The 14,651-nt window shown below is 38.9% G+C and overlaps 1 protein-coding gene and 1 long non-coding RNA gene across 2 annotated transcripts; one reads left to right on the top strand and one right to left on the bottom strand.

Moving 5' to 3' along the window:
- Positions 1-4,957: 4,957 nt before the first annotated feature.
- LOC127532469 (uncharacterized) lies at positions 4,958-7,253 on the bottom strand. Its single transcript, XR_007939915.1, has 2 exons — positions 6,462-7,253; positions 4,958-5,600 (listed from the first exon to the last, which is right to left on the bottom strand). It is a non-coding gene; the product is annotated as an uncharacterized LOC127532469 (long non-coding RNA).
- A 2,948-nt stretch (positions 7,254-10,201) lies between these two features.
- Positions 10,202-14,380, top strand: vbp1 (von Hippel-Lindau binding protein 1). Its single transcript, XM_022217808.2, has 6 exons — positions 10,202-10,348; positions 11,231-11,355; positions 11,711-11,777; positions 12,104-12,202; positions 12,329-12,467; positions 13,666-14,380. Exons 1-6 carry the CDS (start codon positions 10,268-10,270, stop codon positions 13,740-13,742), a joined length of 588 nt encoding a protein of 195 aa, XP_022073500.1. The 5' UTR covers positions 10,202-10,267; the 3' UTR covers positions 13,743-14,380.
- Positions 14,381-14,651: the final 271 nt, after the last annotated feature.

Here is a 14,651-nt window from a genome sequence, read left to right as displayed (position 1 = left end):
CAAAGTAAAACAAATGAAAGATATCCTGTAAATACAGTTTACAGTTCATCCTTCTCTTCCTTCTCTTCCTGGAAGATGGTGTTGTCAGGCTTCTTGACCCATCTAAGTTTGACCCCTGCTGTGATCCCTTTCTCTTTCAGCTTCTCCTTCAGCTGAAAAACAAGTTCAGGAGCAAAAAGAAAGGATTTTTTATTCTTGTTCTTACAGATTTATGTCTTCTTAAATTTAAATGTTAACATGAAACTATCTCATCTCACACTGACCAGTTTCAGGATGGCCTCAGTCACAGCGGGGTCATTCAGGTCCATTGTGGATTTCAGAGCCCTCAGCTTGATCCGAAACTGCTGCTTTTTCTCTGGACAAAATGGAAATACAGATTCATGAAAAATAGACTTGAGTGTCAGTTCAACACAGTCAGTGTGAGTTTGTTTGAAGACAAGTCACCGTAGTGGCACATGAAAGGAAGTTTTTGGTCACAACGATCTTCCACCCACTTTCCAGCATTAGTAGTACCGATCCAACTGGTAGCACAGTCTCCAGTGTTAGCTAATGGGTGTCCAGTCAGCCAGTTTTTGAATTTGTGCTCTGTGCCATCTGACCAAGGGGACCAGGTATTACGGTGCAGGCCAACGTAAACAATCTTATCTCTTGGTATTTCCTGCTGGACCCGTGTCCTCTCTTCTTCATTCCTGATGGAGGCCAGGTCTGTGTGGAATTTCCTGCAGTAGCTCTGAGCGTCCTCTCACGTCAGGTTCCTCCAGGGCTTATAGACAAATCCTGGGGAAGAAGAAGCTGGCAAGAATTTTGAAAGTTCAGTCAGACTAATTTGCACACAAAAGCAATTTACTCTGACCAACAATTTAAAAAAAAATCAGTATGCATGAAATCAAATTAAGAAAAGAGTCAGATCTTCACATCTGAGTTACATCTGTACAAGACAAATGAAACAGTCAAAGCTGCCGTTCATTTTCTGTTTTGGGGCCTATACACACTCTTGAAGTAATAATTATACCACAGTCTGGAAAATGCACTACATGTTATTGGATCACGGAAACCAAAACAAGTAACATTTTACTTACCGGCTGAATTGTCATAGCAGAGAAAATGGTTTTTGTTGGAGCATGACGAATCAAACAATGGACCGTTATTTACGGTGCTGCATATCTTCCAGTAATCTTTGCGTTCACTTGGTTGACCAGTGCCCCACCTGAGAGAGAACTCCTTATTCGTTCCGTAGTAGCCATCATCTGTCATCGACCACGCCCAGCTACCAGAATTGTCATACAGGCCAATCCATACTCTTTCCACTGAAGCCACTGCCAGCAGCTGCAGTCAGTTGAGCCACGTCTTCCATGTTGTCCACAGTAGCCAGGTCGGTGAACTTTTCTCTGCAGTTCTGTTGAACTTCACCCCAGGTCTTCATCAATGAATTGGCATTGATGAAGGCATGAACAGAGCCCTGAAAAAGACACGTTTTTCATCCTAATCAATGTGACATAATTAACCACGCCTGACGTACACGTCAGCAGGGTTACTGCATTCACTTCGGTATCTGGCTGGCTGGCTGGCTGGGTAAGTATGTATGTGTCTATGTCCGTTCAGATATCTCTGCAAGTGCTGAAGTCAGGATGATCAAACTTGGCACTGAAGATCGGTCTAAGGTCCCCTGCTCAGATTTGGAGTTACAGGTCAGCAGATCAAGTAGGAAGGGATATACGTAGGATGATCAAAATTGATGCAGAGTATCATGCATGGGTATGGTTCTGCCCTCTACTGGGGGCTCGTCTAGTTTGTAGTAGTGACTGTTTCTCTGTGCTGCAGCTAAAAAAACATTCACATTAAGGTTTAAAGTTTGCTGTTTTGAGTAAAATAAGCACTTTAACCTTTGAGTTTAGGTTAAAATGACTTGTTTGTTCATTTCAGGACTGTCATCGTCCTTCTGTCAACAGGTTAAATGATCACATAAATATCATCTAAAAGCAAAAATGAGACAGACGTGGATCAAACACACCCACAGTTTGGACACCAATGACTGCTGTGGACTGAAAATGGTCATAAATGAAACAAACTTGCCATATTTCCATCATCCACACGTTTGAGGTTTGCTCTCTTTATAACACCATTTTGTTCTGCTGAAATGTTTGAATACTAAAACATGTATTCATTCACATTTTGTTTTTAGAGTCTTAAAGCTGTCTCTATCTTTAAAGATAGTAAAATGATCGGGTTGGTAGGAGACAGATTCTTCATTCAACATGTTAGAAATCCAACAGTTGCTTCAGAAGTCAATGGAAAGAGTGACGTCAAGAACAGACAACAAAAGTCAGATGTTTTATAAATGTGAATTTGTTCTATAAAAGAATTACAGTTTCACTGTATTTAATTGTCCCAAAAATGTAATTATTTAAATACATTTGCAGTTATTTTCACAGTTTTTTGAAGCTGTTGAAACTTGAAATTTTCCACTGCTTTTAAACATATTTTGTGTGTATCAGAACAACTTTAATCATGAATCACACACATGCAGACTGACCTGATAAAAGGACGATGCACAGCAAGGCGCCGTTAACACCTGAGGATAAAACACATTCATCAGAACCTGTCAACACATGCTGGAATTCTGAAGTTCAACAAGATGTTGTTTGTTTCTTAACTTGCCAGAAAAATAATATCTGAGTCTGCTCTATTGGTCTATTTTATGCACTGAAGAAACTAAAGTCAACTTTCGTCTGTTTTTATTATGTTTTTAAACAAATTTCTTACCTGGTCTGTAGGCTGGTGACATCTCCAAACCCTTCACTTCTTGTCTCTTTATCTAAATCTCAGAATTTTAACGATTTCCCGGATTACAGCTGCAGTAATGCCTTCTTGTTTCTCCTTTCCTCTCTCTTCTCCTTGTCTTGACCTTACATCTTCCACTTAAACCAAATTCTAATCCCTTGATTTGCAAAACAATGAGCATCTCATCTGCTGACAGCAGTGATGAGATCCTCCTGCCCCATGTCATGATATTTAGTTGTTTATTAAAGAAATAACTTCTTTTTAAGGATGATGCGTGTATGGATTGTAAAACAATTTGTCTCTATTGATGTATAACAGTATGGCCACTCATCCCACAGATAAGCAAGACATGATTTATGTTTTGTGTCTCTAACTGCATCTTCCTGAAGTTTGGTATCATGTTGTGTCTCTGATTAGTAATTTTCCGTCCTTCGATGTTAATTTACGTGCAATTTTGTTCATTTTTGACACTTTCGATGTGATCATTTGCATTATTATTATTTTTTTTATCATTTTGTGTCACATTTCAGTGATTTTGATAGAGGAGGTAGGTGAGAGAAGGATGATAGCAAACATCCATCATGGACAATCCCTCTCACCCACTGCATGACACTGTGGGGTCTTTCAGCAGCTCCTTCAACAGCAGACTAAGACACCCACCCTGCAAGAAGAAGCGCTATCACAGGTCCTTCATCCCATCTGCTGTCAGACTGTACAACATGGCTGATGCTAGCATATACTGGACCCGTATCACATCACCCCAAACCGTCAAATTTGCACAGCAATTCTTGCACTGCCACAGCTCTACACTTTTAAACTTATTTTTTCAAGCCACTTTATATTGTGTTGTTTACATTGAGTCAGTGCTGTACTATTTCATTCTCATTTCTCATCCTTGTACATATTGTAAATATTATTACTACTATTTTATTCCTATTTTATTCCTATTATTATGTTTATTGTTACATAAGCTGCTCTAACAGTGTGATTTCCCTTGGAGTGGGGAGAAATAAAGGACTATCTTATGATGTGACGCATGGTGGCAGCAGCATCATGATATGGAGTCTGGGATACTTTACACTGGCATAAGTTCTATTTTATGTCATATGTTTTGAAGGAAAAGATTTTAAACCTCTTCAGTGATGAAACGCAGCATTAAAAATTATTACCAATCAGCCTCGAAACCCAGCCGACTGTTTGTCTTGATTTGAGGCAGAAAAAAGCTCAACAGTGTCATCAGAGCTACGTTCATCAGAAGCAAAGTCTTTTAGATTCTTCAACTTTAAGTAATTTTATCTGTGTTTAATGTATTAAAACTGAAATCCTTTGCTTGTATCCCCTGAAATCTATGCCTGTGTTTGTATTAAAATGCTTTGATTCCATATAGAATGGCACAAACATCTGCACCATAAATGCTAAACCTGAATCAGGAGACCTTTGCAGAATTGCTTGTTGATGTTCTGTTCCCTGTATTTCACTTTTAGCTGCTCTTGACTCTACTAGGATGATTTGATCAGTGTTTCTCAGGGGATTTTTGTTTTGTCTTGCAAAACCCCTTGCATCACTAGACGGTCCGCGTTTCCATGTACTTTGCATTCACAAATTCACAAACCATGCAGAGTCACGTTTGTCAGACCAGTTCTTCAGAACTTTTTTCTATATCCATCAACTTTCAGGCGACAAAACAACTGCTTGAGTGTAATTTCAAATGAAACAGTTGTTGTGGTGAACTTGCGATTGCTGTTGTTTACTTAAACTACAAGCAAACGATGCTAACCAGTTAGCATGTGGAGTCTTGTTCTCTGAAAAATCTCCCGATGAGAAGATGTGAGATATTTTCCTACCAAATGCTTGACTGGTCAGTTAGTGCATGCATCTTTTTTCAAACTTTTTCTGTCATGAGATGTTTGGCGAAAGCTTGAAACTACATTAAAACACTTGAAAACTGCAGATTTGTCTGATAATTCTCTCGGTTTTAAGCATTCTGCCTGATTCTTTTGCTCAGTCATTGATGTGAGCTTAGCTTTAAAACATCTTTATTCTGCCAGCAGTTTTTCTCCTGTTTCTCCAGAGAGCTGACCTCCAGAACAAACATGGATTTTTGCATCATCGTGCTCACCAGAGCGCTGACACAGAAATTCCTGCTTTGAATGTAAAGAAACAGGAGACGACTCCACCCAGATTCTCACCTGAAAACTTCCCGGATCAGGGCTGGGTTTTATTATCATCCTCATCAATCACATAACAGTGATACTAATGATGGTTTACATGACAGGAGTGAAAACTTTTTAATTTGCTGAAACCACACACCATGGACAGGAGAATATTTGGCATCTTTGTACTCTCAGGTAACATTCTTTAATGATTTTAAGATCCATAACTGAGGAGTCCGGTGAAGAATATGAAAGCAAAATTGATATTTTCCTCTAACACGACCTGCAGGTCTGTGTCGTTTCTCCTCTTCGCTTTCTCCTCCTCGGTTCCACTTCGTTGACACACCAACAGCCTGGTCTGAAGCCCAGAAATACTGCCGAGATGAACACCAAGATCTGGTCAGCGTTAACGACGAGCAGGAGCTGGCCGAGCTGGCCGCTCTGGTGGGAGACGGATTTTCAGACGTGTTCTTGGGTTTGCACAGAGTTTGGGGCTGGTCACGGTCCGAAGCAGATGACTACAAGGAAGGAGAACCGGCCTACTGGAACTGGGCCGCTGAAGAACCCGGCAGCCATCTCTGTGGGAGCTTATCGGAGTCTGGAGGATGGTCGGCTACAGACTGCAGCTCCAGTCTGAGCTTCTTCTGCTACAACGGTGAGAACGCACTGCAAAAGACGAATGCTTTTAGTGGAAGTAAAATCACAAATACACGACCATTCGATAGAGTGGGGTCACTAAGAAATGTTCTTATTTTTGAAAGAAAAGCATTTTTTTTCAATAAAGATAACATTAAATGAATGATAAATACAGTCTAGACATTGTTAATGTGGTAAATGACTGTTCTAGCTGGAAAAGCTTCACTCCTGTGTTCTAATGCTACATTGTGTTAGCTAATGGTGTTGAAAGGCTCATTGATGATTAGAAAACACTTGTGCAGTTATGTTAGCACATGAATAAAAGTGTGGGTTTTCATGGAAAACATGAAAATGTCTGGGTGACCCCAAACTTTTGAACGGCAGTGTTTGTACAAAAATAATAAGAAAAAACCCAACACCAACCTTAAAAATCAGTATTTTTGTTGAGGGTAATACATGATTTGAATTACAATAAACAGAATAAAAAAATAAGATATTTTGACAGTATTTAAATCTTTATTCTAAACATATCTTTAACTGATTTTTTTTCCCTTTAGTGAGTAAAATCACTGAAAAAAAGCATTAGTATACCATGTTGTTAGTATAACAAAGCATTAAATAAAAAAGGAGCCAAAATTGTAAATAATGTCCACATCAATAATCAATATGTTTACAGAGGATAATGCATTATTTAAATTACAATAAACATAACAAAAATGACAATATTTTTAATACATATATACTTATTGTTATTGTTCTTGTTATTGCAGTATATGAATCCTAAAAAGACATTGAGATTATAGATTTTAGATTATTAGATTATATTTGTGGAAATCACTTTAATTCAGCTCTTGATCCTGAAACACAACTATAGTGAACACATGTTGAAACCTTTTCAGGGTTTGAAGCTGATCTTTCTCAGAGGTTCGTCCTGGTCAGCAGCTCCATGGACTGGGCCTCGGCTCAGCTTCACTGCAGGAATCTGCACTCAGACCTGGCCAGAGTGAGGAACCGGGCAGAGAACGAGCACCTGCAGAAGATGGTGAACCGACAGCGGGTTTGGATCGGGATGACGAGGGCGACCTGGAGGTGGTCGGACGGCAGCGAGGCCTCGTTCGTTCCCTGGAAACCCCTCCATCCGACCCCAGCTGGAAACTGTGGGGTGCTGGATGTGAACAATCTGGGGATGACGGACAGGAGCTGCGTGGAAAAACATCCATTTTTTTGCTACAGTCGTAAGTAAACGCCTCTTTCTGTCATGATAGGGCAAAATAAGTTCATTTATATAGCAGCATTCACAAGATGACTGGAGGGGCTTAACAGAGATGCCTTTAGAAGAGAACAGTGAAATTAAAATCACAGAATAAAACGCAAACATATCTTCTATTGTTGCATATTTCTCTCACTTAAATGTTTAAGATCACCAAACTAATACAATACAAACAATAGTTACTGAATATTAGACAGAAATAACCCACAAGTCTATGTCACCCTGTGAAAAAGTAATTACCCTCCTGACCCAGATAACTGGTTGGTCTCTTGGCAGCAACTACTGCAGTTAAATGTTTGTTCCAGCTTGTGATCGGTCTTTTCCATCACTATGGAGGAATTCTGGTCCACTCTTCTCTGTAGAATAGTTTGAATTCAGAGCAGAATTCATGGCTCCATCAGTGATGACAAGTGGTCCAGGTCCTCCAACCATCACACTACCACCACCATGTTTCACTGCTGGTATCATGTTCTTCTTGTGGAATGCAGTATTAGCTTCACACCAGATGGAACAGACCCATGTCTTCCAGAAAGTTCCACCTTTGACTCATCAGTCCACAGGATGTTATCCTAAAGTCTTGGAGCTCATCTAAATGTATATTTTTGTAAATACCAGATGAACCTTTATGTTCTTTTTGGTCAGTAGTGGTTTGATTCTTCCAACTCTCCCATGGATCCATTTCCTCCAGAGTCTTCCTTATTGTGGAATCATGTAGACAGACCTTAACTGAGGCCAGTGAGGTCTGCAGATCTTTAGTTGTTCCTCTGGGTTCTTCTGTGACCTCCTGGATTAGATGTTGATGTTCTTTTTGTGGGTTATATTTGTCTGACATTCAAATTAGTTTGATGATCTGAAACATTTAAGTGTGATAAATATGCAATAATAAAAGATTTCTTGAGGGGGTAAAATACTTCTTCACAGCACTGAATGTTATATTGTGCATTTGTCATGATGATGATGATGAAGCTGATGATGTATTTTAGTCTCACCAGCTGCACAGAGGAAACGTTTCCTGGTAAGAGTGAATCTAGTTTCTTCCGTCTCTGTGGACATAAATGATCCGACTGTGATGGAGTCCATCCTGAAAAAGGTAACGATCAACTTTAGTCCCTTTTATTACCCGTGACAGCTTTTATGAAGGTATAAAATCACAATATACTGCAGCGCATATCGATTACATCACATGTGACATCAAACATGACCGTTGCACTTTGATAGAAGCAATAAAACTCTCTGAGCAGTGGTGAGTTTTACAGACACTACAGCTCTTTCTCTCTGACATATTAATGCAGAGTTCATAAAAAGACAAGCTAAGACTTTCAGTGTATCCTGATGATCTTTTCTGTTGAACAGGTTGACAGGAAGCTGGGAGGAGCTGACGTGAAAGTGAGCTGGAAGAAGCCGCCAGAGAAGAAATATCCGATAACGGAGGAGCAGTGTGGTCCAGAAATCACACATCTCATTTAATCAGACAATAGAAGAGGCTTCAGGTTTTGAAATCGCACTGGAATAATATTGCATTAAGGGAGGTGTTTGATGATGCATGTAAAAAACAAATGCAATTTTCTGAATCCTAACTTTGCAGCTCATTTGTCAGATTCTAGTTGTTTGTTTGCTTGTTTCTCTAAACTTTAACTACTAATGTTTGAGGTGACTGTTGGGACAAAATGTCCACGGCATCAGTGTTGTTTGTTTGATGACAAAGTGCACCCAGATCTAAAGCTCAGCATCTGCTTTGCATCCAGTTCCAAGACGGTGAATTTTCATTTGGTTTGCATGTCTGGCTGGAGAGGACTTTTTCTAAAGGAGCCGTGGCGCTGGAACAATTCAAATGAAATTAAAATCAGACCACTTTTAGTTCGATGCAGTCGCTCTGAACGGACTAAAAAACAACATATTGAACATATTTTACGGTAGAAACTGGGATATTAATTTTAAAAACACCAAATTATTGAAATATTTTTTGAGACAAACCTTTCTGAGGATGTTCATTATTCTCATGTGTTACATGTCTTGTGAACCATTTGTTTTCTGTGATGCTGCACTTACATATGTTTGTTTTTCATTTTTATTTTTCTTGACTTTGTATTTGATGCTGTAGCTGGTGCTAAACTGATGTCTGTACAGTTTATAATTACACTGGCAGGGGATTTTTACTGAATAACATCCAGAACTGACTCGTTTTTATACGCTGGGTAAAAAAAAAAACAGGTTTCTTGCTTTTGTTTTCATACATATTCTGATTACTTTTATTTATTATGTTGCTAACTTTGCAGAAAGCACATATGTGCCGACATCTTTTATTACTATTTAAAGACGCCTCGTCACTTAAATGCGTTCTGGGTTCAAATAAAATTTGAATGAAATAATTAATAATTGATATTTTAGCCTGATTTTTTAAAACTGTTTTTATATGGTAATAAATATAAAGACGCCTCCAAAGGGGGTCACAGTCACCAACTAAATCTCCCCTATTTTAAGAAAATTCCAATGTCCAAGTTTCAGTAAATTTTTGGTCATATTTTCCTACTCAGGTTTATATTTTTGGAACATATTTTTCTAGCTTTTATATTTTTATATTTTAGTTCATGTCTTTCTACTCATGTTTATAATTTTAGGAGACATTTTCTACTAATATTTACATTTTTATTTCATATTTTTCTACTTATTTATTAAATTTTATTCATATTTTTCTGTTTATGTTTATATTTTTAGGATATATTTGTCTACTTATCTTTAGATTTTTAGGACATATTTTTCTAGCTGTGTTTATATTTTTAGGTCATATTTTTCTACTTATTTATTGTATTTTATGTAATATTTTCTACTTATGTTTCTACTTATATATGTATTTTTTGCTCATATTTATTTTTTACAAATGTTTATATTTTTAAGATATATTTTCAACTTATATTTACATTTTTTAATCATAATTTTCTACTTTTTCATTATTTGTATGTCATATTTGTCTACATATATTTATATTTTAGGTCATATTTTTCTCGTTATGTTTATATTTTTAGGACATAACTTTCTATTTATGATTATATTTTCTGTTCACATTTTTCGACTTATTTCTGTGCTTTTAGGACATATTTTTCTACTTATTTTATATTTTTAGGATATATCTTTCTATTTATGTTTATATTTTTAGGACATATATCCATACATATGTTTCATTTGTAATTCATATTTTTCTAATTATTTTTTTATATTTTTGTTCATATTTTTCTACAAATGTTTATATTTTTAGGACATATTTTTCTTCTTATATTTACATTTTTTTTTTTCTATTTATAACTCTGTCGGTTGCAGTTACCACTAGTTGCCGCTGGGGGCAGCAGAGCCTCCGCTGTCCTCTTCAGACGGGTGACGCCCTTCTGCGCATGCTTGTGCGTCAGGAAGGAAGGAGTAGCCTCTCTCCAGCATGGCGGCGACCATAGACAACAGTAATGCCGTACAGGCGGCCAAGAAAAAGCACCTCGGGATCCCCGAAGCCGTGTTTGTGGTGCGTAAACTCTCACATTTGTCACCGTGTAGCCCGACTACACCGCCGGACACACGTTAGTAGCTGTAACCGGCCCGTCATGCAGGCTAGCAGCTAGTTAGCAGAGCTAGCGGGAGCTAACAGCTATTCCTGCTGCTCGCTTCCATCTATGGACATTACTGTCTGATGGCCAGCTGCTTCTTATTTCCAGAGCCTCGTTTCCTCTTTAGGCTGTAAGATATTCCCGCTAGCCACACGTTAGCCGCCCTCAATCACCTGGAGCTGCTTTGCTAACGAGTCTTTATTAGCTTTAGACGGAGCATTAGCTGCTGCTGCTGTCTCCTCCTTTCACTGCTCTGTAGTGAAACCACCTCCCATTTCTTAGTAGATGCTGCCGAGCAAGACTGCACGATGTTGGAAAAAAGACTGACATGTTCTTCTGCGATGTATTTTATTTTTTGAGTGCACAATACTGAAATTAGCTGATGTATTTGACAGATGCGGATGCTTCTGTAGAGGATTAAATAAAAACTAATCAACAAAAAGCTACAAAATAAAGACCATTATGGGCTTCTGCAGTGGTGGAAAAAAGTGTTCAGACACCCTTATCTTAAATATTACCATGAAATATTTGTGGGAAAATCTTTTGTGTGTCTCTAAAGGTGTGGCTGCATTAGACAGACACAAACAAATACAATATCAAATAGTTGTAATTGTTGATGGACTTTTCTCTGATTGGACTTTTTCTGAATGTGGATGTGGGCAGCTTTAAAAGATCCACAATTTGCACAGCAGACATTTTGACTTAGTGCAGATAAAGCATTTCTCTTTTGGCTAATAAAAGTTATTTTGAAAATGCCTTGACTCGCCGTTTGATGTTTCCTCTCTTGCTGGATTTCTCAGGAGGATGTCGACTCGTTCATGAAGCAGCCTGGCAACGAGACAGCCGACGCAGCGCTGAGGAAGCTGGACGAACAATACCAGAAATATAAATACATGGAGCTCAACCTGTCTCAGAAGAAACTCAGGTAACGTCAACAAAAGACGTTTAGCCGCGGTTGGCTTTAGAGTTCATGTTTACATGTTCTGTCAGTGTTTGTCCCCGATTGGACGGTTTTTAATTCATGACCAAAGATTTCATCATGTTTCTTTAAAATTTAATCTGAAACAGCAGAATTTATACACAACTGCTAAATTAAAAACATTTCTATTCATGATTAGCTGTGATGCTACATTCTTCTAATGTTAGATTTTTTTCAAGCCACTTGTACGTTTAGAGTATTTCCATGTTTGTATACTTTATTTAACTGTATTATAATATCATGATTTAACAAAAGGCCTCTTTGATTTAATAAAACATCTTTTTTTCCGCTTTCCGTTTAGGTTGAAGAACCAGATCCCACAAATCACACAGACACTAGAAATCCTTCGACACATGCAGAAGAAAAAGGTGAGAAAGCTGCGAGTGAATGAACTACAAACCTGCTAGATCTCCATGGTAACTGATGCTGTGAAGCTAGATCTCCATGGTAACTGATGCTGTGAAGCTAGATCTCCATGGCTTCGTGATACCTGTTATCTCTCACTGAGGTTTTAGTTTCTGTAAAGTCGACTTCCGTTGAGCTTTCTTCATAGTAAAACCTTTGAACTTGTTGAATCTTCTGTCTCTTTAGGCGAAGTTAACACCAACAGATCAGGGCAGGAGGAAGAAAACGTGTTGGAAGAAATGGTAATAAAAGCCTTTTGACTAAGTTTCTGTACTTTTTGCCACTTTAGGAAACCACAGAGCCCATGGACACACACTTCCTATTGGCTGACAGCGTTTACTGCAAGGCCCTAGTGCCGCCCACCAACAAAGTCTGCCTATGGTTAGGGGTGAGTTTTATTCATTAGATTTAGATGAGATAAAACAAGATCCTGGTCAGTTTTGAAGCATGAGAAAGATCCGAGGCTCCCGAATCAAACCTCACAGTCGTGCTCTCTTTGTATCACCGCCCTAAGGCCAACGTCATGTTAGAGTATGACATTGACGAAGCCCAGGCTCTGCTAGAGAAGAACCTGTCCACGGCGTCTCGCAACCTCGAGACGCTCGAGGAGGATCTGGACTTCCTGCGAGACCAGTTCACCACCACTGAAGTCAGTATCCTTCCGCTGTGTGGGTTTAGAAGGACGGAGCTGTGGTTGTTGCAGCCGTTTTCCACAGCGACGGGGTTAAATGAGGCTTTGTGACGTGGTTGAAGGTATCAGTATGGAGGTCACTGCTGCTTTTTATGGTCATGAACCTGAGACAATTACAGAATCTGAAGGTACAAATCATTAAATACAAACAAGTTTCCTTTCCAGTTATAGACGATGTTGTTGCTTCTGTCTGCAGTGTTCTGAGCTGCCTTTCAATTAGGAAAACTGTTTCTAGAGACAATAAGAATGAAATGAAACCTAAAAAACAGCGTCTAGAGCTGCATGGTCATTCATTGCTTCTCAAGAAAAAAAGAAATGCTATTTATATTTTCTTTGTTTTCCACCACAGTAAAAAGTCTGAAAAAGTCATGTATTTGCACTGTTAACTAATTCATTACTAATTGAACAACACTCTAGTAGCAGCCCTACCAATATTATGTTTAAGCTAAACAGATTAAGACGCTTTTTTATCCATCGTCCAGTAAGTCCTTTGCAGTTTGAAGCAGATAATGATGGATGGAGTATGTGAACCTGACCGATGCATCGTCTGGCTCGTCAAGGTAAAACGAAAATGTAGAAACATTATTCCATGCTGCTGTTAGAGTCAAAAACTCCTAATTCAGTGTGTTGTTCAGAGATTATGAGGCAGACTCAGATGATTTAGGCTGTGAGTAATGTTTACTGATATCAGAAGAAGTGACACAGACAGAGCAGCAGAACATGCAAGCAATGCCAGCAGCAGTTCTGAGGATTCTCTCTGATCTTTGGGTTTATTTTGGAGTTGAGAGACGGTCAGATTTAGATTACGGACCAATATGGAGACAACTGGTCTGCTTAGTCATGTCAGAATAGACAGTATCTAACCTTGACCAGAGCAGAGAGTCCTGCATGTCTTGCTCCTAAGTGGGCCGCACCAGTCAATTCAGAGCATAATAACATATAAATAACTTTATTTTGTGCAAAAAAAAAGTACGTTCTGAAAATGCTAACATTTAAGGAGCTATTTTTTTCTTTACAAAACATTGTGAACAACCTGAACCTTCTGAAGAAAAATAAATTGCGGTAACTGGAGGTAAGTTTGTCATGTTGATACGTCTGTTTTTAGACACGTTTCTCCTCGTTTCTGATCAACTCCTTCCTTAACTCATCGCTCCTCTCAGACATGGCACGAGTCTACAACTGGGACGTGAAGAGAAGGAGCAGAGAAAACATCAAATCGGCCGAGAGCAAGTCTTAATATCAGCGAGTCCACTTCCCTTCCGCTAACATCTGTCCTCGGGTCAATAAAAGAAAAAACCACACAAACTCCCATCCCCCTAAATCATCATCATCAGTGTATGTTCACCCCAGACTTCCACCACGACTGTTTTCTGTTGATTTGTTACTTTTTAAAGTATTTTTTCAAGTAAAAACTAACAAAAAAGGCAATTTTTTGTATTCTTTTTAATGATTTGTTGTTTTCTTTGGCAGATTGTGAGTTGAGGGTTCTCTTGCATCGTCTTTTTCCTCTCTGCGTTTTTCTTTTTCCTGTCCTCCTCCTCGCCGACCTGAAGCGTCTGTTTCTCGTCGGTCGCCGTCGACATTCACACGTTGGGCTTTTAGTTGTTGCTAAATCACAGAATCCGGCTCGTAGGGCGACAATAACCTCAGCGGAAGATGAAACTAGTTCTGCCTTGTGGCTTCAGTTTTCAGAGGGATCATCCTGCTTCAAACCTGCTGCTCCACCTCCGTCCTCCGACCTTCCACACTCCTCCATCTCCTCCTCCTCCTCTTCTTCCCCTTTTTTCTTGCTGCCGTTCTGTCTGTATTTATTTGTCTCTCACTGTACTCATTAAACAATGAATGAAGTAAAAGGAGAACATTTGGACAAAGAGACGAGGGCTTGACGTGGTGTTTGTTTTCTCAAGACGAGAAAAGGGTGAACGACACTTAAAGCGGATTATTGGTGTACAAATGCAACATATGGTAATTTATTATTACGACTCATTTATAGGTGGATGAATGCTTTAATTTTTGAAGGTTTTTCACATTTTTTTGCTGAAATGCTGCAGATTTTCTCCTCTTCTGTTAAAAGTGCATGCTAGCCCTCCTATTTTTCCTCTAATCTCCCCTTCTTTTACCTTTTTCTCTGTCCTTGGAGGCATGT

This window comes from Acanthochromis polyacanthus, chromosome 23 (genome assembly GCF_021347895.1).
Source record: "Acanthochromis polyacanthus isolate Apoly-LR-REF ecotype Palm Island chromosome 23, KAUST_Apoly_ChrSc, whole genome shotgun sequence".
Taxonomy (NCBI): Eukaryota; Metazoa; Chordata; class Actinopteri; family Pomacentridae; genus Acanthochromis; species Acanthochromis polyacanthus.
The sequence above is the reverse complement of the archived record's forward strand: the minus strand, read 5'-3'. Positions and strand labels throughout refer to the sequence as shown.